Below are 27805 nucleotides of genomic sequence, written 5' to 3'. Positions count from 1 at the left end.
AAATTTTGGGTAATTTGACATGCAAACCCATCATTTTCACAACATGCATTAATAGACCATTTTAAATTAGCCTATCATATTTTCACCATGTCTCATATCGATCCCTATTTAATAATTTCTCATGCAATTGGCAAAATTGGAGAATGAAACTTCCACATACTCATGTACACACATAATAAGCATAGAATATGGAAATTAATTATTTTTATGACTCGGTTTTGTGGTCCCGAAACCACTTCCCGACTAGGGTCAATTTTGGGCTGTTACATTATATATTTTTAAAAAATCATATAAAAATTAATACGGGCAGGCCAAGCTCGAGTTTTAGCATTTTTATTTGAGCCGAGCTTGGGTAAAATTTTAGGTCCATTTTTTGGGCCGGGCCTAACATGCAGGAAAAAAAATTTGTTGGGCCCGACCCATGGACATCTCTCTATATAAATAGTCATTCAACTAATAGCATATTTTTTTTTGTTTTTATCACCCAAATTTAAAAGTTTCTATTTTAGTTATTAATGTTATCGAAATTTAATATTTTTGTCACTCTTCTCTTAAATCACAAACGGAATGTTGGCGTGACATTTTTTTATTAGCATAATAGCAAATTTAGCCCTCTAATGTGTATAAATCTTATCAATTTGGTCTTAATTCTAAAAAATTCAACAAATTTAGCCTTCAACTTTACACATCTGTGAATTTAGGTTTGATTCTTAAAAATTCTAAAATAAAAATTAAGAATTAAAAAAACTTTAAAAATAAAAGTTATTTAAAAGTCTTGATTTTCATATCCTCTGTCATCGTGCCATCAAAACATGAACTTTTAAATATTTTTTTTATTTTTAAAGTTTTTTAATTTTGAATTTAGAATTTTTAAGAATCAAGACTAATTTGACAAAATGTATAAAGTTAAGAGTTAAATTTATTGATTTTTTTAGAATTATGACCAAATTAATAGAATCTGTAAATATTGGAGAGCCAAATCCGTTATTATACTATAAAAACGTCACATCAACAAACTGTTAGTGATTTATAAGGCGGGTAACTAAAACATTAAATTAAAAAAATAGTGACTAAAATAAATAAAAAAAATTAAATTGGAGTAACCAAAACACATTAATAGTTGAATCAATATTTATATAGTTTTCCTTAAATTTAATGAAACAACCTTGTTTACCTTAGAAAAAATATATAAAAGAACATACATATAACGAAATAAAAAATTTTCTTGATAAACAATAAAATAAATAATGTTAATATTATATTAATTTTTAGACTTAAAATTTCAATAAACCTAACTTAAAAAATAATAATTACGTCTCTAAACGAAAAATATATTCAATTAAACTTTTAGATATTAAAAATATATTAATTACGTTTTTTGACAAATAATTTTTTGTTGTTGATCATTACTATATTGACGTGACTGTTAAAAGAGTGTTGAATCAACCATTAAGATACTAATGTCACTACAGCAAAACAGGTTTCTAGCGGCGTTTTTTTGGGCCTATAGCGGCGCTTATAAGAACCGCTAAAACTATTTGTGGCGCTTTGATAAGTGCCGCAAAAAACGCCGCTAAAATTTGCGGCGCTATAGAACATGACATTTAGCGGCGCTTTTCTCACAAACGCCGCTATAGAACATAACCTTTAGCGACGTTTTTTTCACAAACGCCGCTATAGAACATGACATTTAGTGGCACTTTCCCCACAACGAACATGACGCCGCTAAAGAACATGACTTTTAGCGGCGCTTTTCTTAAAAACGCCACTAACTTTAGCAGATTTTTAACAACCCATTTTCATTCATATAGAACCTGAATTGTCAATATAATTTCCTGTAACATCAAATCCAACCAAAAATTGTAAATCTAAATGATACTTCAAATCTTACAAAAGAAATATGTATATGATTTAAATTAATAAATGAAATAACAAATTTTATTATATTCAAAAGTTATAATGTTAAAAATATTCTTACAATAAGAAAACAAACGTCTAAGATGACGGATTCTGCGACTACTGAAACATCTTCATCATATTCTAAAGCTGTAGTTGGAGTGCGTCATATTTTCTGCTTGCCTCTGCTTCCCTCGCTGCTGCCTCCACTTTAAGTTGTAGCTAGAGTTCTTCATATTTTCTTTGAGCCTCTGTTTCTTTCGATGCTGTCTCCGCTTTAAGTTGAGCAATTTGCTCAACTGTACTCACTTGCATCTGAGCCATCTGATCTCTTAACCTCTGAACTTCAGTTTGAGCCTGACTCCCCAAATGCATGTATTGCTGCGAGCTAGATTCAAAATATTGGGTTGGGTTAACAAAAGATCATTGACATTGAACCTGACCATACCTTTTAGGACCTAAAACTTTAGTAATAATTCGGTTATCAGTGTCGTCAAGATTCACAGAACTGTCACTCGAAGCGATCGCATCATACTTCGCACTTTTATCCTTTAGTTTCTCCTAATAAATTAATAAAAAAGTTAAAAATGAAATATATAATCAAAACAAATGCAACATAACTTAACATTATTTGTATTACAAACAACGAATTAAACCATTATAATTAAACATGATAAATATTTAAAATATTTCAAATTTTATTAAGTAAATGTACCATAATTTCTACAACTTCAGTAGACATAGGATATCCATCTTTCTTTCTATTTGTAATGTCAAAAAGTTAAAGGCGTCCAACTTTTTGACCAGACGACAATTCCTACAATATAGTAGGAAAAACATTATTTAGTAGAAAATAATTAATATTTAACACAATTAATAAATTCAAAATACCTTGTCATCAGCTACACGAGCAAAACTTTTTGACCCAGTTATGTGCGTAAATTTTTGTTTTTGCCTACTTGTAGTTCCAACTCGCTCACGATCCTACATTATGAAATTATTATTACGTATATAGTAAATACTATAAACCGAAATAATTATAAGAGTTTGGAAGCACGTAATACCTTTCATTTTTTTTAAATTCCAAAATGTAACTGCATCCTCCCATTGGTACCTCAGCATTCTCGGCGGGACATTCGCAATTTCTTTTCGAGGCTTATATTTTTCTTAAAATATTCCTTCTTTAAAGCACTTTTATGGTCTCTCCATTTTTTTCCTAATGCCTTTTTCACATAATTATCCGAGACCTCTAAAGCAAATCTCTCCTGCAAATAACACAAGTTTAGAAAGTTAATATAAATGAAACTTAAACCAAAGTATTATAAATTACATTCACATTATTACCTTAATATTATCGAGAGCTTGATTATTGTTACTATCAGGCATATGATGCCATGACTCGTAGTTGATAGGCAACAGATTGGCATTTCGTGCTATAATGCCCAAGTATCCTGCTAAAAGTCGACCTTCTGATCCAATTGGCTGGCCAAGACTGTTTCTAGGTACTTTGACACGCTCGACAGAATTTAACTCGTACAAATCTTTTAATAGCGTACGTCTTCGAGTTTTGCGCGTCCCACCACTTTCAACTGAAAAAATGGTATATTATAATATAATATAAGAATTTGAAACAGAAATCATTAATAAAAGTCAACACACATGTAAATTAAAGTTAACATTACTTTGAATTTATGCAGGTTCGTCAGCTGTATTTGGAACATTCAAAGATCCAATAGCAGTTTGTTGTTCACTATTTGTTTCTTCCGAATTTGGAGTATTTTGAACAATACTTAGATCTCGCAATATTCTTCTAGGCATTTTATCTGTAATAAACATAAAATAGTTGAAATATTAGTAACTAATTACAACAATAATAGTACATATAAAATAGTTGAAATATTTAACAAGATCAAGATTTAAATTATAATATTACATATAATTAAAAAATCGTACAATCTTACTATATCATGATTCGTAAATATCTTCATCCACATCCTGGCGAACCCATTGAAATTGTGTACTAGTAGTACTAGGGATAGTTTCATTTAAGTTTTGTTCTAGAAAAGGCAAAGTTCCTGATCTTTCATCGATGTCATCTCTACTTCCATTGCCCATGTCAAACAAGTCTCTAGAGGTGTTACGGAGTACAACGTACTGACCCTCATCAGTTGGATCTTTCGAGTAAAAAACTTGTTTGACTTGAGAAGAAAATATATACGGCTCGTCTATCAATTGTTCTCTAGTGTGAATTAATCGATAGAAGTTCACCATTGTAAAACCAAATTGATCTTTTTTAATTCCGCTAGCAGTATTAACACCAGCCCAATCACATCGAAATAAGACAACCTTCCGTTTGCCATAGTAATCCAACTCAATAATGTCAGTAAGAAGTCCATAATACTCTAGATTTCCTCAATAGGATTATTGTCCCTAGCACTAGCATAACTTGTAATTGAAGAATTAACAACTATTCCATATTTTGAGTCCTTCCCAATCTTTCTCGAAATTTGGTATGAAACCTGAATCCATTGATAAGGAAGACAATATATCTTTTTCCTACTCTATTCGGACCTTGGGAAAGCCATTTAACTTCCTCATTGACTTTCTTTCCACTCCAAACCTATTGATTCGAAAGTAAATTGATTAATTATAAATGTTATACGAAAACATTATTATTTGTCAATGAAAGCTTCAGTTGCATACCGTTTGCCCTAACCATTCATGAAAAGATTTTGTGAATAACTTATGAAAATCTCGATGTTGTAATCTTTGGGAGCGTAAACGAGATCTCAAGACTTGTTTGTACTCACTATGTTAAAAAGTAGATTACTTGGCTAAAAGATAAACAAAATAAAAAGATGAATATTTATCAAATTCTAAAACTTACTTGCGTAATGGTTTAATTGAATCGTAGTGAAAAAAAACATATCGATGTGCTTGTACTCAAGATTTATCATCTAACTGTGCAATTTCAACTTTATCGATTGGTTCTCCATAACTTCGAAATAAATAAGTTTTGGCTAAGTTATGATTAGTGAGCCCAACATTTCTACTTGGTCTATTTAGTCTTGTTTAAACATTTTCTAAATACCTAGAGCAGAAAGTCATACACTCTTCTGCCAAGTTACCTTCAGCAATTGGTTTTCTTGGATAACGCTTATTACGACAATAAGGCTTCAATTTGCATAGGAATCGAAACACGATATACAACATTATAAAAATTTAGAACTAAAGGTATATTCATAAATGAATGAAAACTTTACAAATAAATTAGCACCTCTCTATAAGATACATCCACCGATAGAAAACTGATCCACCAAGTTTTGCTTCATGAGAGAGATAGATTAGCAAGTGCACCATAATAGTGAAGAAAGAAGGTGAAAAGATCTTCTCCAAATTGCAGAAAGTCAAGACGACTCGATCTTATACTTTCTCAAGTTCTTCAACAGTCAAAATTTTACCACAAATAGCTTTCATTATATTGGATAGTTCAACTATATAAGACGTCACCTTTTTTGACATACTACACCGTAAAGCAACTGACAGTAAATCTTGCATCAAGATGTGATAATCATGTGATCTAAGGGAATATTGTTTTCGATCTTTAAGACTCATACATCGAGATATATTTGATGAATACGCATCTGAGACCTTTATATCCTTCAACACCGCGCAGAACACTTCTTTTTCTTTCTTCGACATTGCAAAAATAAAAGGCGACAACTGATATTTCCCATTCGGAAGTACTTGGGATGATGATCACGCCGAATTCCCATATCAACTAGATCAAGTCGCCTCTGAAGATTGTCTTTTGATTTTCTATCGATATTCAAAATTGTCCCAATGAAGTTCTTGCAAATATTCTTTCAATATGCATGACATCAAGATTGTATCGTAAAATGTGATGCTCTCAATAAGACAACTAAAAGAAATACTTCTTTTTTAATCACTTACGCAAAAATTCACAACTTACACAGAACTAATAACAAAATTTTAACCACTAAACGATGATTATTCAAACAATCTAATTATAATAACGTGATACTTGTAATTCCTCGAATTTGTATTTATAAATATACTGTATTTCTATCACACACTGGAATAGCACCATGCAACCAACGAAAATAATCTAAAGCTGAACAACCATGAAAAGGATCATTGAAGATATTACAGACAGTAAGTTAACTAGAATTAAAGACCGCGATTATCGAACAACATTCATCACAAAAGTAAACCATCATCTAATCAACAATTGTGTTCTTTGAAATCATCTACATTCAACTATTGTAACATGGAATCATCCATATATAAAGCAAACCTAAATGCAATAGAACCTTCGAAACATATGAAAATCTCGAAAAAAAAAAGATTTCAATATATCTGTATCTGGCACTCATAGTCTAAACACTCATAGTGGACTATTATATTTTAGTCAAAGAAGAATCCATGGTAGGATACATCCAATTTGAAGCATAAAAATGAATTTTCAAGACCCAAATTCAATAAGGGAAAATTTCCAAGTGACACCCAAAGTAAAAAGCTTTCTGCTTCAGTGTTTTCACTTTCTTCAACCAAACTATTAACACCCCAAAGTCCGAAAGCCAGCTCTTTTTTTTCTACTTTTCTTCAAAAAAACATTTTAAAAAATAGCAATCTTCTTTGTGGGACTAAAAAGACTGGACCTTTGTTGCCAAAAACATGTCAGTTTGTTTAAATCTAAGCAAGGTGAAAACTTTAAGGAACAATCAAAATCCTTTTAGTTCAAAATATGCAAACTTTAAACCCTAAACACTAGTGAAGGCTTAAAGAAAGTGAGAAAGAATGGAAGAAATGGGGTTTGTGAGTGACAGTTAATTATGTTTTTACAAACAGACAATAGTTGCATGAATCAATGAAAAACAAGCATATAAAATTGGGAAAAATACAAAACTTACAAACCAACCAGTGACATCATTTGATTCCATACACGATAATCAAACGGTGGAAAAAGCATCAAGTTTTGGAGAGTAAAACTAAACTTAAAAACATCAAAACACCCTTAAACCCTAAAATAAGCAGAGAAAAAAAAGGGCAAATTCGATTGAATCACATATTCAACATGAGTAAAATAAAAATGAACTAAAATAATTTTATTAAAAGAGAAAATAAAATCAATCATAGATAGACAAAAATACAAAAGCGAAAAGGGAAATTAAGAGAATGGAAAAGCACCCACCACCGAAAGCTATGGAAAGGAAATGAAACGAAGGAAACGAAACGAAAAGGAGAAGGCAAAGAATCAGTTGGAATAAAGCGAATTGAAGGAAAATATAGAGAATTGAAGGACAACTGTAACAAAAATAAAGGGATTGGGGAAAAAATTAGGGATTTCGGGGAGGGAGGTGGAACTGATTTGGGAAAAAGGGTTTTGGGAAAAAAGGAAAGGGTTTTGGGAAAGACGAGAGATTGTGGGTTTTTGTAAAACGGCGCCGTTTCGCAAAAATTAACTATTTATTTGTGGCGTTTATAAAAAAAAGGCAGTTGTTGCTCATCTTTTGCGACGTTTATCAGAAAAATGCCGTTATTACTTACCTTTTGCGGCGTTTCTCTCATAAGCGCCGCTAATGCTTAACTTTTTCTGATAATTAAATGTTGAATGAAACTTGTTTCTCGACCATTTGATATGAGTATTTTCAATTTATTTTTTTTTGTATGTATTCAGAGGAATATTTAATTGCATTTTTTATGCTCGTATGGATTTTCATTTATATTTCTACTGTGCTTCAATTAGTTTTTCGATTCAATGGGTCTCTATTTGTTTGTGGGTTAATAGGTTTGTTGTTAGAGATAATTTCTTGTCTAAGACGCTTCACCTGATACTATAATTGGATAAATGATATGAATAATTAAATGTTGAACATAATTTATTTATGGTATTTTCAATTTATATTTTTCGTATGTATTTAAAAGAATATTTATATATGGATATGCTAGAGAAGCACATGCTAATCTTAAATCCTAGAAATTAATTTAATTACATTCATTTATGTAAATATGTGCTCCATTTCTCTTTGTATGTTACAGTATGAATTCCATTTATATTTGGTTTTAGTTAATGTGCTCCATTATACTTTTAATTAATGTAGAAATTAATCACTTATATTTATACGTTGATAACATATTAATTTCTTTACCTTAATACTTGTCATAATTATGAACCTTAAACAAAAAATCTTAAAACACTAAACCTTAAACTCTAAATCGTAAAATAAAATAATTTTTTATATTGAATTATTATATCTTTCATGTCAATTTTAAATAAATATTTTTTAAAATTTAAGTAATATTTAAAAAATTAGATAAAATTTAAAATTTTTATATAATTTTTTATATAAGAAAACAAAGCCAAAAATTTTAAATATGAAAAAAAAACAAAAGAGCTTTAAATTTTTTTTCTCTTTTGTAATTATATATTCTTTCAATATTTTAGGAAATTTAAATAACTTTTTCAATTTCCTAATCAATTTTGTTTCTCTAGAGATGCATGGGTTAGCAATTTTTTTAATTTTAATATATATAAAGTTTATTTATTATCTCTTAAATTATTTAAACTATAATGATAATTTTAATATATTAAAATTAATATTATCTCTTTTACAATTATATAAGAAATTATTTAATATATAAATTAAAAAATTTAATCAGTCATATACTCAAAAAATTTTAAAATCATTTCAAATAATAGTATTTTAATTTTTTTCATTTTTAACATATATTTTAAACTTGGATGATGGGTGAGAATATAGGGAGCAAAACGGCGCCGTTTTGTTTAAAATAATATGATTCTTTGCGCCGCTAATACTTGACTTTTTGCGGCAATTTTCTCATAAACGCCACTAATGTATAACTTTTGCTGTGATTTTGATTCAAATGCCACTAAAAATGCCGCTAAAAGCTTAATTTTGGTAGATCACCATTATTTTCTTTTGTTTATTTTGAATGTAATTTTTTATCATAAAAATTTAAAAACTATACAAAAGTTATTTGAAAAATTGTAAAACATTATAAAATTTATTAGTTCGAATAAGAAAAAAAAGAGTAAGAATCACTATTATAATCTTGATTTTTCATAATTTTTACTTTTTTTTTCGACATGTTATTACTAATAATATTTTTTGTAATTTAAAAAACTACGTGCATACTTAGACATATAAATGTCTAGGTTGAGATGTATTTCGACGTTTTTCTTTTTTCAAATTCATTTTGAATTTGAATTTTTAATTTATACTATTTATAAAGTTGTACAGAGATTTGAATTAGAGATCATGTTTATATTTTTTATATGAAACTTTAATAAATATTTTTGTTATATAAATTTTGTTATATATTTGTATATCAATCCACACTATTTATAAAGCCCTTTACGTGTTAAAATTATATTGCTTTGGTGTCATAAGTCAACTCGATACTAACTCTGAATTAATGGCAGCACCACGATAAACAATTGTAGCATATTTAATATTTTTAATATAATATATTTACATATTTAAATTTCATTTTACTCATAATATAATCTATTTTATCATTTTAATATCGTACATATTCCATATGTTATTATTAATTAGATTCAAACCATACATTTCACAATTTATTTATGTTATATTCAAATACACCTTTTATTTTAAGCACGTAGAAATATGCATACTCGTGTGATAGTTATACTGGTATTAATAATGTTGTTGATTGAGTTAGTGTCACAAACTAACTCGATGCCAACTTAGCATTATTGTATGTTATTTTTAATCATATCTATACTCTAAATCACAAATATACTATGATAGAATTTCTATTATTTTTTAGTTTTTAGTTAAGGATAAAAACTATTATATCAAAAGACATAATTAATGCATTTTCACGTGTTAACCTTAATTTGGTGATTCCTATATTAAAGCTTTTATCAATGGATTCAACACTTAATCCGGGGGAGCTATCCTCTCCTCCATTTCTAACTCCATTTTTGAGTTCAATTTTTTTTCTTAATCTCTAAGTTTTCAACATTTTGATTAACTGATTGACGATCAACGAAGCCTTCACTGCCTTTGTCGATGGGATCCCTTTTTCTTTTATTTGCAGATAAGGGGTGAGATTTAGATTAAGAGAGAAACAAAAGAATATATAAATGATGTTGCAGAAAGTTGCGAGCAATGCGTATTCATGGTGGTGGGCTAGCCACATCAGAACTAAGCAATCAAAATGGCTGGAACAGAATCTTCATGGTAATAAAGCTTTCTACGCTAATCATTTGATTTTTGTTTTTTTTTTAAAATGGGTTTGAACTTTGATGTGGGCATTAATCTAGGTTACTTGGATCGATTAAGTTGTGAATTATCACATCTTATACTCCCTAACGAAATTCATCGAATACATGAATACTAATGCTCTCAGAAAAATAAAACGCCAATCGTAGAATCTCGTAATCTGTAGCTTGTTCTTTGTCTGCCCCATGGTTCACAGATCTTTGCCGTTGCATGGTTGATGGATTTTCTTTCATTTTGTTAGAATTATGGAAATTATCAAACACAAGCCTGATTTTTGTCCATGGTCCCAGTTTAATATAAGCTTTTTCATGCATTTTGCTGTCCGTACTCATGGTGGGGGAATAAGGTATTGATAAAATACACTTACTGATTATCGAAATGATGTCCTAGATAAGCTTCATGTATGCTGACATGTATACTGACCTAGACTTAACACGTGTTCGCCGGTCAACTCGCTTGATTTTGCATCCTCTGCCTGCAAACACCCAGGAACATGCGAACTTGGCTTGCGACTCCTACCCATGAACCGTCCCTACAAACTCTTAACGTAACCACCTTGTAGGGTCCAAGCTCGGGTCACGGGTCATTTCGAGTTATATTCAGGTTTCGGGTCAATAATGGGAAGTACCATAACAAGAAGTTACGTAACTAAATCCTATTTGTTTTGAGAAAAAAAAATGCTTATAAGGTATTTTCTATATCCAACTCATTCAAACATGGGTATGATGATGTAACCCACTAAATACATGAAAGAACATATTCTTGTTAGACATATGCTTGTAGGGGACACTTAAACCTGAGTTAGAGTTACTAAGCTACTAGTCAGTGTCCAACAGATTGAATTGTATTGTATTTTTTTTGAAGTAATGGTTGAAATTTTGACTTTAATCGCAGATGTGGAGGAGAAAGTCTCTAACATGCTTGAAATCATTGATGATGATGGAGATTCCTTTGCACAAAGAGCAAATATGTATTATAGAAAGAGACCAGAGCTTTTAGCCATTGTTGAAGACACTTATCGAGCTTATCGAGCATTAGCTGAGAGATTTGATTACTTATCAAGGGATCTACAAAGTGCCAACCGCACCATTGCCACTGTGTTCCCTGATCAAGTTCCATATTCCCTTCATGATGAAGATGACGAAAATAGTTGCCTTGTATCGACTTCTTCAAGCCTCAATAAATCGAAGTCATTGAAACCGGGATCAAGAGTTCCTTCGCCAAAGACAGATTTCCGGAGCCAGTCGATGTTGTTGTTGCGAAAGGGACAGTTAAAGAAGGCTTTTAGTTCAGCTAAAGCTGCTTCGTCTCTGAATTCGGGGTTGAGCAAAGAGGAGGCATTGGAAGAAATAAACAAGCTTCAAAAGGAGATTCTAGAAATGCAAACCGAAAGGGAGCTTGTGAAGAACTCGTATGAGCAAGGGTATAACAAGTTGTGCGAGATCGAAAACGACATAACCGAAAAGCAAAAGAGGATATACAGTTTGCAGGATGAGTACGATATTAGATCTGCCATCGACGATAATGAAGCTCGGATTTTGATGGCGAATCGAGTTCTTAAAACGTGCCAAGAGTCTTTGGTTAAGTTGCAAGAAACACATGAGCAATCAACTGAAGAAGGAAGAGTTGAATCCAAGAGGATTAAGAAAGTAAATGACGCGTTTGAAGCTCTTAGGAAGAAGTTTAATTCCCCACAAACAGATCAGCAGAAACAAAAGAAGGCGAGTTCAGCTAGGGACGTTGATAACATGGTTTACGAATTCAACAGTGCGGAAAAAGGGAGAGAGTATATGGAATTACTGCAAAAGGAGATAGAGGAGAAGCTTGAATTAGACTCGAGTTCCTCTCTTACAATGTCGCAGCTTGCAGATAAAATTGATGACCTTGTACAAAGAGTTGTTAACATGGAAACTGCAGTCTTTTCTGAGAATGCTTCGGTAAAAAGATTGAAATCGGATGCCGATGAGCTTCAGGAACACGTTAAGAGCCTCGAAGAAGATGAGGAAGTGCTAGCTGAAGGCTCGGACAGCATGGAACAGAGGATTAGTGTGTTGGAGGGGGAACTGAGTGGGGTTAAAGAGCTTCTAAAAACTATTATAGAACAAAATAACAGCCTCAAAGCTCATTTCACTGCAGCAAGTTGTGATATCAATCATTTATCAGTGAATTTACATGCTGTGAAGATGGATGAGGAGGTCGAGAATGCCGAACTCTCCAAAGAAGGAAAGCCCTAGGTGGATGCCAAACCAAATAGGAAAACCAGAGAATATTGTACCGAGTTGATTCCTAGGGATAGTCCAGCCTTAGACACTGGGAGTGAAATGGAAGAGAAGGATGAAGACGTCTCAGCTGAAGAAATAAACACTGTTGACTCTGAATCAAGAAATAAGTTTGATGTTGATTTGACAAAGGATTCGGAAGTGATAAATGAATTCAAAGATGAGAAGAAATCTTTGTCCAAAGCAGCAAGCTGTACCACTGATACAGAGAATCCAAAAGTAGAGACCGAAGAAGAAGAGCTACCAAACTGGAGGAAGCTGTACTTGAGTGGATTGGATGAGAGGGAAAAGGTTTTACTCGATGAGTACTCTTCAGTTCTTCATAATTATAAAGATGTAAGAAAGAAGCTTAAAGAAGTAGATCAGAAAAACCGAGACAGTTTCTACGAATTGGCATCTCAGATCAAGGAACTGAAGAGTGCTCTCGCAGCCAGAGATGAAGAGATTCAATCTTCACGCCAACACTTGAGCTTTATCGATGAAAATAAGGATGGGAACTTGTCAGAATATGAAGCATCCCATGCAATCATGAGCCCGGAATCTACGTTGACAGAGTCTATTCAGGCATCACCTGTAGCAGCAGGTGAGGGGAAAGGTGAATCCATTGAAAATCCAGGCGAGGGGAAACGTGAATCCACTGAAAAAGCAGGTGAGGGGAAAGGTGAATCCATTGAAAATCCAGGTGAGGGAGAAGGTGAATCCATTGAAAATCCAGGTGAGGGAGAAGGTGAATCCATTAAAAAAGCAGGTGAGAAAAGTAAAGGAGATGCTAAGCAGGCAAGGAGTTTGACTCGATCTCGTTCTATTTTAACCGTAGAAGATAAAATCCGGTCTGACATCGATGAGTTGCTTGAGGAAAATCTAGCCTTTTGGTTGAGGTTCAGCACATGTTTTCATCAGATACAGAAATATCAAAATTCAGTCAAGGACTTGAAAGCTGAGTTATCAAAAATGAGAGAAAGAAAGAAGCAAGAAGCAGGTGGAAAGGAAGAGCCTGTTGGATCAGAGGCACGCCCCATTTACGCTCATTTCCGAGAAATCAAAACTGAATTGACGCTATCGTTGGAAAACAATGCGGTGTTGAAAGACGAAGTGCAATGTCGATATTCTTCGTTGTGCAACATCCAAGAAGAGATAGAAAGGATCAGCAATGTCAGTGGCCATGAAGGAGAGCCTCAGTTCAATGGATACCAGGCTGCAAAGCTTCAAGGTGAGATTATAAACATGAAACAAGAAAACAATAAGGTTTCCAACGAATTAAATGCAGGCTTCGACTGTGTAAAACAACTCAAGGAGGAAGTTGAGAATTTGATGGTCGAGTTGGACAAGGAAATCGAAGCTGCAACATCGAAAAATCAACAATCCATGTCAAGATCACGATCTAGAATCCCTCTTCGGTCTTTCTTATTCGGAATTAAGTTAAAGAACAAGTGGCAGCAAAAGGGGCCATCAATGTTCGCCTGCGGGCATCCGACTTTGCAGAGACAATATAGTTACCTTACAGATCCTACTGATCCTTCATGATAGACTGTAATTTTCTTACGACACTATTGGGAAGATTTCTCTTTTCTTTTTCTAACAGGTTAAAAATCTTTTTTTGCATTTAGAGTTTAATTATTCATAATGGTTTAGAATTCCTTTGATCTTGTATCATAATTCTAATGTAGAACTAAGAAATGTTTCTATGATTATTGTCTGTTGATTCTGTCGTTCTCCATTCATGGACTTAAGATCAATGCAAATCAAAGTTCTCAAGTCTGGCACCACATTTCTGCACGCCTGCAATAAGTTTAAATATCCGCTGCTTTCGAGTTCTGACTGAGTTTTTCTTTTCCTTTGAGCAGGGAAGTATGCACCAGCAGATCCATCATCAATTTCCTCTGAATGTTTCAGCAGAAAATGGAACACTGATGTTCATCCCTCGTGAAGAGCAAGTCGGATTCAAGCTCTCCAAAGACGCTTGAAATGTCCGTGCTTTAGGCACATTGGTTGCGAACAGAGCCCTCTACCGTCATGGTTTGCTAAACTAAACCGGAAGCACAGTGCCTAACAAGAAGAAACATCTTAGGTGACTCTGCCTTGGGATAAAAGTAAGCAATAGGATAAATCAGTTCTGAAGAGAGTTAGTTGTTCATAATGATAGATGTAAACCTTTATTTTATTTTATTTTTTGTTTTGGTAATTACATATACTCAGTATATATTCAAATTGCATTCAATACATAAATTTTTAGTATATATTTTATTTTTAATTGGTGAAAATCCTCAAATCAAATTTCAGCTTTTGGTTTTTATAACAGGAGTTGCAGAGGGAAACCTCAGACAAGAATTAAGAACTGAAAAATGGTTGCATTGTCTAAAACATGGAAAGACACAACAGAGTTCGATTTCATTACTTTCTTCATATAATAATATTAACAATTTAAGGTGCAAAATAGGCATTTATCTCTTATATTTGTAAATTGTAATAATTATCCTTGATAATTAAGCTACAAAATGAATAAAATGTTGAAACCGCGATGATGTCAAAATCAAGATGCTGGAAGAAAGGGGCCACACCTACCTGCGCAACCGGTGAAGGGCAGCGCGTGCGACGTAAGAGCTAGGCTCTGTTTTAACTGCCTCCTTGAAAGCCGCTTTAGCTTCTGATTTCATCTTCTTCATTTCATAACACTTCCCTAACAAACAAAACACCTTCACGTTATCCGAACTCAACTCTACAGCCTCAGTCAAATCGTCGATTATTGAGTTGACTCGGTTGCCGCGTCGGTTCAAGGCCATTTTCAACTCGGCTCGTTTAAACAGCGCGTCGCCTCATTCTTTATCAGTCAACGACTTGGCAGTGAGAGGGGAAAGGGCGACGTTGAGGGAATGGAGAGCGGAGGTCTTGAATCCCTGGAGATCAACGGCGAAGGCTTTGAGGGTGTAAGGAGCGGCGTCTTTTGGGTCAAGAGAAACGGCTTTGTTAGTTTCGGATTCGGCTTGTTTGGCTAAAGAGTTGGCCGACGATCGAGCTTGAGCGAGGAGCTGAGTACCGACGACGAAGTGGCGCTTAGCTAGGGAGTCAGCGCGATTCCGTTAGCGGATTTTGGGGAAGATCTTTCTGGAGATATCGTGCACGGCGAGGAACATGAATAATGTAGCGAGAATTATAGAGGCTTGTAAAAGAAGATCGGTCCATATCTTCAAGAATTTTAACATAAACAAAAGAAACAGGGGAGAATTAGCAGGGGATGGCGATGATGGTTCTGAACCTTGAATTGATGGGGTTTTACAAGGAGCCGTTATGACTGTCGTGAGATTGTTCACAGTAAGTCCAGGCTAAAACTGTTTAAGAGCTTTACTCACAGTTCGTCCAAGCTTGAAAGCTGGTCCTCAGTTTCAGAGGGGTTTAAATGAAATTAGAGGAAACTATACAAATGGTTCCCCTCGTTTCTTTTTGCTTTAAAAATTTTTAATTTAGACATTAACTTTTAAGTTCGTTCCTATTTTAGTCACCGACAGTTATTAAATTGGTGGGAGAAAGTCTTTTTCTATCTGGTATAATAACACATTTAGTATTCAATATTTACATATCCTATCAATTTGATCCTATTTCTAAATAATTCAAAAATTTAACTCTTTATATTTACAAATTCTAAGTTTGGACACCGTTAGACTAAATAACTATTTTATAATTTTTCATACCTAAGTAAAAAAAGGGTGTCTTTGTTTTCTTGGATGTCACTTATATTGCTTACAAATTATATACTTATTGGATTAAGTGATAAAAAATTAATATTTAAAATTTTAAGTTTGAGTATTGCAAATTAGAAAAAAAAAAGTTTTATTGGGTTACTTTGATACCAATACAAAGCCTCTAACCATTTGTTTTATTGGAGTTTTTTTTTTTGGGGTTTACAAATCTATAGATGTGTAATGCTTCTATTATAAAAGCTGGAAGTTTTAGTTAGGAAGTTTGAAGATCAAATTGATGAAATCTATAAATGTGAAGGGTTAAATTGAATTTTTAGAATTAGGATCAAATTGATAGAATATGTAAGTATTGAGGACTAAATATGTTATTATTAGGTAAAAAAAGGCTTTTCGTTATCAATTTAACAACGGGTGACCAAAATAAGAACAAATTCAAGCGTTAATACCTAAATTAAATTTTTTTAGAGTTAGATGACCAAAACAGAAACATGAGCACAGTTGGTGACCATTTATATAGTTTACCCATAAAACTATTAGATTACTATATCCATTTAAAATAAACAACTTATTTGACCATCCAATTTTATAAAAAATAATATTTTAGCCTTTCATTTAATTCAACAATTAATTAAATTTTAAATTTTAAAACTTTTATATATTTTTTAATAATGTTAATATTTTTTAATTTTTTTTAAATTTTAAATATTAAAAAATTAATTAACTACTGATGTGGCATCTACATGACAATCAACGTGTATGCCACATTAGTAAAGTTAAGACACGTTAATTTTTTCATTCATTTTGGGGTGATTTGACAAACAACGTAAGTTCAATGGCTAAAAGAGACGAAAATTTAAATGGATGGCTAAATATTTTTTTTGTAAAGTTAGAGGGCTAAATTAATCATTGTCTTTAAAATACACATGTTAACATCCTGAATCAATATTTAAAGCTTGAGCTCAACTCTATGATCTTAAAAAATCACTTTTTAGGTACTAAATAATAACATACCATATCATATATTTTTAAAGTGCATGAATAATATAATACATTAAAAAACATCAAATTAACTTTTATTACTATTTTTAACTCTAAATTTAATAAATTTAATTTATTTTTTTAGATGAAACTCTAAACTCTAAAATCTTAAACCTTAAAATCATATATATTTTTAGACTCTAAATTCTAATCTAGCCCTTTCTTTAAAATCATAATTTTTAAATTTTTAAATTTTATCCTACCATATCATATATCACAAATCATAAATCATAAATATAGTTGACCAAAAAACCATAAATAGTAGGTTACCATTAGTATTTGTTAATTTTTATCTTAATTTTATGAATTAGTCAACACCATTTACAGTTAAAATATTATTTAGAAAAATTTATGTAGTGTATAATATTAATTCGATTTTTTTTAAATGAAGTGGTACATCTTTACTGAATGTCTAAAAAGTGATTTTTTAATATAATACTAATATAATTTAAACTCTTAAACCGACACATGCTAAGTTGTTTATATTTAAAATTTTAATAAAAGGAAAAGATACAAAATTAATGAATATTATTTAAAAATAATACGAACATGCTCAAACAAATTTAGATTAATCATTTATAGATATGGTTTGAGACATGACAAAATTTGAGGCTCATATTTTGAGTCGAGCTAGACTTGATAACCATGTATGATATTGATATCACACCCAACTTAAATCTGATCCAACTCGGCCCATAACTATCTCTAGCTTAATAATATATCCATTTAAGAAATCTAGGTAAATTACAGACTTAATCACTTATATATGGTTTAAATTTTGTTTTAATTATCAAATATAAAAAAAATTATTAATGATAACTAACGTTATCAATTTATTAAGTTGAGATCATGAACTGTTAATTGCGATTAACAATATACTTACAAGTTGATGTAATTTTTAAAAAAATTTAATGACTAAAACATAATTTTATTTAAAATTATGTTTTAACCATCAAATTTATACATGAATTAACAAGGCGTTAAACCTTCCTTCAACTCTCTCTCTCTTAATTGTTAACTGTTAATTATTTTATTTTATTTATTTATGTTATCTTAAAATATTTTGAATTAAATATGCTTAAGATTTTAATTTCATTATCTTTTTAAAATTTTAAAGAATTTTAAGTTATTTAATAATATAAAGAGATTTTTAAATTATATAATTAATTAATTAATTAAAATAATTAAATAAATTTATAAAATAAAATATATTAAAATCTTAAATATTATTAAAAATATAAAAACAATTTGACAATATTTTTTTAGATTAATATCCTTAATGAACATTTTCATTTTAATTTTACTATCACCGTTGCGTTCACATCTAAACACATATTTTACCGCTTCAATAGTTAATCTTATTATTATAATTTTTTCAATCTCACCAAAACTAATCACGTCTCTCATCTAAATCGAAACTTAATAACCAGGGTGTTGTGAGGGAGGTAGGAGTAGCAAATCTAAGTATATTTCGGATGTCATAATATCATTTGAAGCAAATTTTGAATTTGTTTCTAAAAGCTAACAAGTTATAAAACTTCAGATTATGTTGAATGTGGATTGGTTTTTTTAAGAGAAGTTTTTAAAGTGTCGGTTTTAAAAATTTTTCTCAAAAGAGTCGACCTCCTCAACATGAATAATCACTAAACTTAGACACATTCAAATAACTTGCGTAATATTAAAAAAATTTACTGCCAAAAGTTTATAGCAATGGAAAAGGAAGGTAAACATACTGGATGAGTTCTGATTGGGAGGGTGCATCCTCTAATTGACGCTTTTATGGAGAGTGAAAGAAAAAGAAGAAAAAAAAGTTGGCACAAAAAGGAAGGAAAGAAAAAAAAAAGAAAAGAGGAATAATGTTAATGGCCACACGCTTGTTACATCGTTTACAATAATTAACAATTTAGTGATTATAACGTAACAATTCAATAACATTAGTGATAGTATAGTAAAATTTTAATGTTTGATGACTAATATGTAATTTCAACTATACTTAAGTGATTAAACTTGTAGTTTGCCCTTTAATTAATAATCTAATAAAAATGACCATATCCATCATCACTGGAGTAATATGATTATCTTCCCTCAACAAATCTATGGTAGGGTTTAAAAAAATCGAATTCAAGGTAAAAAAATAAGAAGAATTTGGAGAGGATCTTGACTTAGGGTGGGTTTAGATGGACGGTACGTTTACCTGCGGTTAGTGTAAAAATAGCGGTGGCGGTGAGATTAGATACTGTAGCAATACTGTAGAGTGGAGACAAAAAGTAAGCTAAACGCACTACACCGCACCCAATCGCCCTTAGAAACTCGTCATGATGAGAGGCGGTTGAATTGTAATATATGTTATATATGTCCTCTTGCATTTTCTAAATTAAAACTCAATAGCGATTATACTTTTACAATTTAATCCCTGTATTATAATTAATAATTTTTTCGATTTAATAACTAGACAATTCAATAATATAATATTGCACTAGATATATAAATCCTTCTATTAATAATTTCACTAATTCGAATTACGGAATTTAGTTTCGAAACTACATGTATTGACACCGGCTAAAATCGGGCCGTTACAATGTTGATCATTGATTTTGTGTAAACTTTGTAAATTTGTTCAAGAGTTAGATAAGAATTTAGGGTATGTTTGATAAACTGAAAATTTAAGTGTTGAAAAATTAATAAATAGAAGCACGAAATATAAAATATGATTACGTTGTTTGATAAAAGTAAATATTGATTTTTATTTTTTAATTTTAATATTATTGTTATAATATTTTATATTATTTTAGATAATTTTGAAAGAAAGATAAATGCATTAATTTGAATATGTCATTTTTAAAAAGATATATAATTTATTCAAGTTTTTAATATTTTTTATATTAAATAATAAGTAGATACATACTTATTTATATTATCTAACATTTTTTTATTATAAATTTTATATTATCTAACATTCAGAGATGATGAAACCAACTCAAGATTTATTCAAATTCAAATCCTGATATATATATATATATATCTTGATTAGGGTGTAAATGGTATTATAGTATTGCTATTTCAGTAATTAGTTTTAATTACGGTGATAGGTGATAAATATTCATTGTTTAATGTACTGTTTTGAAATTCCTTCGATTCCCTCCCACTTTAAACTCTCCCAAAACGAAATCATTTTTTTTTAAAATTATCCACTAATTTACTTCTCTTTGATTGATTGATTGATTAATTAATTAATTAGGGTTTTCCGCTTCACATTTCCCCCCTTTTGTTCCCTGTAATACTTCAACATCCCAATTTTCATCGATGTACGGACAGTCCCAGCCCATGAATGTCCCCGCCCCGGTCACCAGCTCCGGCGTGGACGTCCCTGACGATGTTTCAGCCTCCGCATCCGTCGATAATCACCAAAATGTTAGTTACGACGCTCACCCTCTTGACAACGGCGTCGGAGTTGAGGGCGTCCACACCGATCCCATCTACGCCACTGCCGAAGCTGCTTCCGCCGCTGACTTGGCTATCGTTCAGCGAGTTGACGACGCCAGCCAACTCACTCTCTCGTTTCGCGGCCAGGTCTATGTTTTCGATGCTATTACTCCTAATAAGGTATCGTTTTCCCTTTTAAGTTTTTTTTTTCAGTTAAGCCAATTAGGTTTTGCTGAATTGTTTGGTTTCTGAATAACCAACATTGACGACTTAAATTGAAGAGAGACATGACTTCATTTCCACTTATTTTGAGTTATTAAAACAATACGGGACTTCAAATCATACTTTTTATCATTCATGTTTTTCTGAATTTTCCCCAATGAAATACACATTGTAAAGATTTTCATTTTGAATCGTTTTTTTTTCAGTTCCATGCGGTGTTATTACTGTTGGGTGGATGTGAACTGACTTCAGGTCCCCATGGCGTTGAAATGTCATCCCAGAACCTAAGGGTAATTCTCTTAAATTTGTTGAATTTAGAAATTATTTTACGTTTCTTTTGTTCTTTTTTTATTTTAAAGTTACCCTTTTTCATGCTTAGAGTGGTGTAGACTTTCCGAGATCTAATCAACCGCATAGGGCAGCTTCTTTAGATAGGTTTCGTCAGAAGAGAAAAGAGCGATGCTTTGATAAGAAAGTCAGATATGGTGTTCGCCAGGAGGTTGCTCTTAGGTGTGCATTTTCCTTCCCTGAAATGCAGTTAGTTTACCTGGCTGTGCTTGTAAAAGTTTTTGTCAAATTTTGAACTAGAAAGATCCTTTTTATTGATCTTGCAATTGATGCTAACAACTTATCCTAGAAATTGTTATAGTAACACTGGCCCTTTAGAGGTTTGAGAAATTACTGAGCTTTAAGACTTTAAGGAGAGTATGGTTTATTCTATGAGAGATATGTTGATTGTAAGGTATAGCCAAAAGCAAATAATTTTTATTACAACTTTTGTATTTATAGAAGTTATGTTGCTCCTTTTCATGTGCTATTGAATCTGATCATTGCATACGTCACAATTTTTATGTATGCTATATATTTTAGGGTTATAATCCAAGGATCTTTGTAAAGGGCATAGCTTGGGGAGACAATAAAAGTAGAGCACCTGTTAATTCTAAAGGGTGATCAATAATCATTGTTGCATGCTCATATGGTACTGGATAGAGAAGCTTATATTAAATTTGTCTTCTCTATTGAGGAATCTAGTTAATGAGATATTGCTATGTCCTCTGGTCTTTAAAGTAAAATTGTTAGCAAATCTTTAAGAATCTATGAGTAAAAACAGTGCTGTTAAATTAATATATCAGGTTTTAAAAGGAAATATTTCTTAGATCAGACTGCACTTTAGAATCATAGAGCAAATGCACCTCAGTCCCCACTCAGGCTAGGCACATTTGATCAGTCACTCGCCTGGTGCGCCTAGACATAGCACCATAAAAAATGCCTGCATTGAAGTTCTCTTCTATTTATTTCATTTTGAACTTTTTTCAGTAAATAAATCTTTACTAGTAAGAAAGGAAATAATAACTGACTCTCTACTTCTCAAAATTAATAACTGACTCTCTACTTCTCAAAATTTGAATATTCAGTTACAAACGTGGGACCCTAAGAAAATCATGGATATTAGCCGACAATATTCAACAAAAATTTTGCATGTTTTGTATATAACTGGACCAGTGTTTAGAGTTTATTATCATCATTATATATCTTAAACTTATTTTATATCTATACACAGCACATCCATAAATACACCGATATACATATTGCACCTTATTTCACTCAAGCAACCTTATTTGCATCTCGTGTCTCAAGAAATGTGAGGGTTTCTAGCACCAAGTTAATAATCAATTCATTATAGGTTTAATATTGGTGATTTAGGGGATTTTGTTCTAACTGGAAACAAAAAGTTTAAGCTGTTCTGGTCAGGCAAGTTTAACAGATTCTGTCTCATTAATTGTTTTCAGTTAGACACACTCCTTTTGTAGAAGAAATGATTGAAGTTGAATAAGGGTCTCTTAAAAGGGTAAAGAAGTTAAAGAATTCTAACAATAGCAGGGAGTACTATTTTCCTTCAAAGTTTAATTGGCTGCTTTAGGTGCAAATGCAACTGTAGAACGACATGGACAAATGGGAGAGGATTCTATATCTAGTAATGATTAACAGGATTTTCTTTTTGATCAAGTAACAGCATAATTTAGAACTATATATACAACGCTTCATATAAACTGAAGTCTTAGTATCTTAGGATGCTTTGTTTAACTGAAAAGGAATATAGAAAAACTCATTAGGGACTGTCCGGCCTTATTGACAAATTTTTATTTGTTCCACAATTGCCAAGTTCATGTTTCTGATATGTATGAGTGTATCAGGATGCAGCGTAATAGAGGTCAATTTACATCTTCCAAGAAGTCTGATAGAACTGACAGCTGCAGTACTCAGGATAATGATAACCTACCAGATAATTCGTGAGTTTTATACCAGCTTCCAAAGTGTTGTTTATTATTGTATTTCCCTGAACTACACTATATTTCTCATTTTTCTCTTTTCTAAGGTATTTCATTTACTGACATCATTATAAGATTTCCTGGTGAATTCTCAATTAAGTTATAATATAATTCCATTTCTCACTCTTCCAGATGTACTCACTGTGGCATTAGCTCAAATTCAACCCCAATGATGCGACGTGGTCCATCTGGTCCAAGGTCTTTGTGCAATGCTTGTGGACTTTTTTGGGCAAATAAGGTTGGTATCTCTGCTGTTATTGATAGTTCAGTCCTTCGCTTTGTCCATGTTTTTCATTTTCAGTGGAGAAAATTTACTGCCCCATGATTCTGTTGCTACATTTGCCATCATAGTTCTATTCATAGATTGGGCAATTTTATCACTATCATCAGTTCACTGTCAAGGAGTTATTTTTTACTTTTCTGCTTTCAATTTAATTTCATCCTGGAATTATATATCCCGAATACTATTCCCTGCTTTCTACCTAGATATACTGTTTAACCTAAGATGTTGACTGCAATAAGTCTCCTGCAACCTTCCTTGGTTGTCTAACTCTCAAGATACCTCTTGCATCCAACATGCAGTCTCTTAACTTTTTTCGTTTAGTTCATTTACTTTGTGTTTCCTGTTGACACTAGCCTTTGATACCCGTTGCACCTTCTGCCCTTTCTCTCTTTCCCCCTCTGCCTCTGAATTTTGTTCTACATACAAAAACACTTGCACAGAACACATTGCACATTATGCAGTTATATATATTATGTAATATTTGTCTCTTTTGTATGCATAGAAGATTGTGATTTTAGCAATATCATGAGTTTCTGGGATTTTTTCTTCTTTGATGTTTACCTGCCTTCTTTTTCCTGACACCCTCCCTCTTTCTCTCTCTGCTCCACATTAGCACTGAAAAAATTCTCCAAGCATTTTTCTATTGTCCGATTTTAGCATATTGAACATGGATAAAAACTCTGCTCATTATCTGGGGTGGGGTAAACTATATTGCTGATTCACAAATGTGGATTGAGAAGGTCTGCCATTGTGGTTGAGGGAGGAAATACATTTCCCTCCACTAAACCCTCCCCATTGTTTCTTACCTTTAAAGTTTTATCCTATTTCTTTTGGGCATTTTTTTAAGTGTACCGATGTTTTGCCCTTGTTGAAAATTCAGCATGGCTACATGTTTTGAGTTTCTCACAAATGAACTTTCATGCAGGGTACTTTGAGGGATCTTCCCAAGAAAACACGAGATCATTCCGTGCCTCCAGTCGAGCATGTAAGTTTCTTAATGTATAAACTTATTATTGGGCTTCTTGACCAAATGTTCTAATTTGCCCCCTTATTCTTTCAGTAACCTAATCTAGGCTTTGCATTTTTGTATGATATAGAGAGATAGTGAAGCAAATGATTCAGATTCTGGAACTGCTATTCCTACACAAAGCAATATAGTTTCCGTTTGATAATGAAGCAAATTACTCCGATTCCGAAATTGCTATTCCTACACGAAGCAATATAGTTTCTTTCTGATGGCTCTGTGCTAATTGCCAAGCATTATTGTCCGTGCAAATATGGCCACTGTTTCAGCTAGATCTCGATTATTAAGTTCCTTCAAAGTTGTGCTATATGTACAGATATCATAGTTGCCTTAGTCTGTATACTAGGTTTTCTCCTCCTATTCCTTTGGTTAGAGTACTTTTGCATGAGATTACCTCTTCAAGAGAAAAAACCCATTCCGGATGTATCACCCAAAGCTTCAGCTTTCTTAGCTACGATTTATAGGCTGTATGCTCCAATATCATATCCCCTCCCAAAAACTACCTTAGATGAACTATCTAAGCCTCCTTTATGTTCTAATCAAATGCATATTAGTTAATGTAAAGGATGAATAATCTTTTTTTCTTATAAACATTAATTGGAGTTTGTATTCCACTTCCCTGTTAGTCAAATCCTTGTTCTGATCATTCATTTTCCTAGTGAGTCTGGTAATATATTTAGAGTGGATCTGTGTTGGTTAAATATGTGGAATGCGAGTATTAATCCAGTTGATTCGTACGCGAATCTTAGTATTTGCAACCTATTTTCCTATTCTAGGGTTGTGGTTCCTTTTTATACCAAAAAAATGTGAATTACTTACATGTGTTATTCGGATTGAAGTGTGTCAAACACGGGTATATCAAAAAATTTGAAGTTTTTTCATGTATTTAGAAGGTCTTTAGAGCATTATATCCTCATATTGTATATCCAAATATGCATTGACCACACAATTCCTTGACAAGGATAAAGAGTCGGAGCATATACTACTACTAGTGTTTTTCTTGTTCTCATTTGTGGGCAACAAATAAAGGCGGATCAAGTTCCAGCCAAACTGAGAATCAACCATGGGGGATGTCTTTGCTGTGAAAAATAATGATTTTATTCTTCACTTGGCTTTGCTTTGATTATTATTGGTTGATCTGCCAGTAAACTACTGCCCCTGTTTTGACCTTTTGAGTCCTTAGTTGGCAGCATAAATTAGAACTTATAATCATTACATTATCGGAAATAGTATCAAATTTCAGACCTCTTATTATTGCAAATTATCATTACAGTTCAGTTATTTGCTACCTTTTTTTGAAAGAAAAGATGAACAAAGAAATTAAAAATTGAACCCATTGTCAAGTTAACAAGTTTAGATCTAAATGGATTTTTTTAGTATAAATGTTCTTATTGGCTCTTAATAGTAATTAGATTATGGCACATTGACACTTTATCTGTAACAAATATATATATATAAAAAATACAATAATATGAAAATTATATATTATTTAGTTGAAATGGTAAAGTAGAGGGAAAGATGATTTTGAGATTTTGAGTTTCAAGTATCATATTGTATCGTATGTCTGTAAAGTTTGTATTTAATGCTTATAAAAATATGGGTAAACTATATTCATGGTCCTTTTTGTTTACCTCAGGTTATATTTTAGTTACTTATGTTTGAAATGTTATGTTTTAGTCACTTACGTTTTCATATTGTAACATTTTAATCATTGAGCCATTAATTGCCGTTAACAATGTAATGATAAGCTGACGTGACACATTAAATTATCATTTCAAACAAAAATTTTAGGTTAAATTATACAATTGGTCCCTATATTTTTTTCATTTTGAGTAATTTATTTTTTTCTTTTATGTTCTTTTAACTTTCTTTCTTTCTTTTTTTTTTCTTTATTTTCCATTTTCTTCTGCTTCCCCCTCTATTTCCTACCTTTTCCATTTCTTTTAACATATCAGGAAGTCGAATTGGCAATGAAGAAAGAATCATGGTACGGGTTTATGGGTTTTGATTATAGGCAATGATGGCTTTCGACTTCCTACTTCTCTCTTCACTGCCAATTCGACTTTTTAATATGTTAAAAGACATGGAAAAGGTAGGAAAATAGAAGGAGAAACAAAAGATAATGGAAAATAAAGAGAAAAAGAGAATAAAGTTTAAAGAATATAAAAGAAAAAAATTAAATTGCCCAAAACAAAAAAAATGGGGATCGGTTGTATAATTTAACCTAAAATTTTTGTTTGAAATGATGATTTAACGTGCCACGTCAGCTTAACGTTACACCGTTAACAGCAATTAACGGCTCAGTGATTAAAATGTTACAACATGATAACGTAAGTGACTAAAACGTAATATTTTAAAGTTAAGTGACCAAAATGTAACCTAAAATAAATAAAAATGACCATAGGTGTAGTTTACCCTAAAAATATTAAATTTTTAATAATTTTACGATTTGGTGATAGTTATATCAATTTAGTCAAAAACTGGATTGTAATATTGCATAGAAGGGATATCCAAATTTATGCTTTTCATCTATTATTGTCCCATAATTGCTCTACCAGGTTAAATATCTATAATTTTTTGCAAAATTTATTATTTGTATTAAAATTGATTATTATTTATGTTCAAACTAATTAAATTATTAGTTGGGTATTGGAATTTGAATTTAGTAAGTTGAAAAAAATTAAAACTAAAAATTTAAAAAGTTGATATTTAAATCAAATTTAGACCATGAATATATGAATCCATAATTTACATATAGTCTAAATTCACAGCAATTAATAATTAAAATATTTAAATTCATAGTCATCAAATCCGTAAAATGCAAATTATATGTTTACAAATATGGAATTAACCTATGTATCGTGGTCCCTACATGAATTTCAGATTGATCGACCAATTTAAAAACATGAAAAACCATGTATAGACATGATTCAAATGCTAGATCGATGGAATAAAAATATGCTCAAATATCATCAACATGATTTAGATGTGGTGACAAGAGGGAGAAAAATATTTGAAGACAGAGAGATACGAATACCGAAGTATCTCCGCCAAAGTATGGATTTCGTGAAAAAGGCAAGTTCTACTTTAAGGTTTAATCTCAAGGGCGATCCTACACATTTCGAGGCATGCAAGGATTTGGAGGTTTGTCTTCTTGGTCTTGTGGTGGTAAGAAGCGAGCCAGAACTTCTTCTGCGTATGGAGTGCTTGTGGGCAGAGGGCTGATGGTTTCTATGAAGGGTCTTCTAGTGTTGGTGTTGGTAATGAGACATCGGCGGGTCTTGCTCTGCTTGCCTGCCGGGAGCCATGAAAATCGTT

General features: G+C 31.8%; 3 protein-coding genes and 1 long non-coding RNA gene across 6 annotated transcripts; 3 read left to right on the top strand and 1 right to left on the bottom strand.

Annotated features, from left to right (window-relative positions):
* Positions 1-5117: 5117 nt before the first annotated feature.
* LOC107900650 (uncharacterized) lies at positions 5118-7354 on the bottom strand. 2 transcript variants are annotated; one of them, XR_001684990.2, is made up of 2 exons: positions 7112-7354; positions 5118-5759 (listed from the first exon to the last, which is right to left on the bottom strand). It is a non-coding gene; the product is annotated as an uncharacterized lncRNA (long non-coding RNA). The 2 variants fall into 2 exon arrangements; XR_001684992.2 differs by having other exon boundaries at positions 5118-5715.
* A 2514-nt stretch (positions 7355-9868) lies between these two features.
* Positions 9869-12427, top strand: LOC107900641 (protein NETWORKED 2A). The gene is made up of 2 exons (XM_016826313.2): positions 9869-10151; positions 11088-12427. The coding sequence occupies exons 1-2, from the start codon at positions 10055-10057 to the stop codon at positions 12425-12427; spliced, it is 1437 nt and encodes a 478-aa protein (XP_016681802.1). The 5' UTR covers positions 9869-10054.
* An 87-nt stretch (positions 12428-12514) lies between these two features.
* Positions 12515-14707, top strand: LOC107900634 (protein NETWORKED 2A-like). Of its 2 annotated transcripts, none has more exons than XR_005914104.1 (2): positions 12515-14054; positions 14317-14707. XR_005914104.1 is itself a non-coding variant. In XM_016826304.2 (2 exons), the coding sequence occupies exon 1, from the start codon at positions 12515-12517 to the stop codon at positions 13994-13996; it is 1482 nt and encodes a 493-aa protein (XP_016681793.2). In that variant the 3' UTR covers positions 13997-14002; positions 14317-14707. The 2 variants fall into 2 exon arrangements, 1 of the variants encoding a protein (XP_016681793.2); XM_016826304.2 differs by having other exon boundaries at positions 12515-14002.
* Positions 14708-20322: 5615 nt separating this feature from the next.
* On the top strand, positions 20323-25118 carry LOC107900625 (GATA transcription factor 25). Its single transcript, XM_016826297.2, has 7 exons — positions 20323-20808; positions 21057-21140; positions 21230-21360; positions 23046-23141; positions 23313-23418; positions 24389-24448; positions 24561-25118. Exons 1-7 carry the CDS (start codon positions 20509-20511, stop codon positions 24630-24632), a joined length of 849 nt encoding a protein of 282 aa, XP_016681786.2. The 5' UTR covers positions 20323-20508; the 3' UTR covers positions 24633-25118.
* The last annotated feature ends 2687 nt before the right edge of the window (positions 25119-27805 follow it).

Source organism: Gossypium hirsutum, chromosome D05, assembly GCF_007990345.1.
Source record: "Gossypium hirsutum isolate 1008001.06 chromosome D05, Gossypium_hirsutum_v2.1, whole genome shotgun sequence".
In the NCBI taxonomy this organism is placed as follows: domain Eukaryota; kingdom Viridiplantae; phylum Streptophyta; class Magnoliopsida; order Malvales; family Malvaceae; genus Gossypium; species Gossypium hirsutum.
Note: the sequence above shows the minus strand (reverse complement) of the source record. Positions and strands in the feature narration are given on the sequence as shown.

Excerpts from the sequence above, each read along its gene's own strand:
- LOC107900641 (XM_016826313.2), top strand. The coding sequence starts at position 10,055 with ATGATGTTGCAGAAAGTTGCGAGCAATGCGTATTCATGGTGGTGGGCT. Across the intron at positions 10,152-11,087 it reads GCTGGAACAGAATCTTCATG|ATGTGGAGGAGAAAGTCTCT; the intron begins GTAATAAAGCTT and ends CTTTAATCGCAG.
- LOC107900634 (XM_016826304.2), top strand. The coding sequence starts at position 12,515 with ATGGAAGAGAAGGATGAAGACGTCTCAGCTGAAGAAATAAACACTGTT.
- LOC107900625 (XM_016826297.2), top strand. The coding sequence starts at position 20,509 with ATGTACGGACAGTCCCAGCCCATGAATGTCCCCGCCCCGGTCACCAGC. Across the intron at positions 21,361-23,045 it reads CGCCAGGAGGTTGCTCTTAG|GATGCAGCGTAATAGAGGTC; the intron begins GTGTGCATTTTC and ends TGAGTGTATCAG. Across the intron at positions 23,142-23,312 it reads GATAACCTACCAGATAATTC|ATGTACTCACTGTGGCATTA; the intron begins GTGAGTTTTATA and ends TCACTCTTCCAG.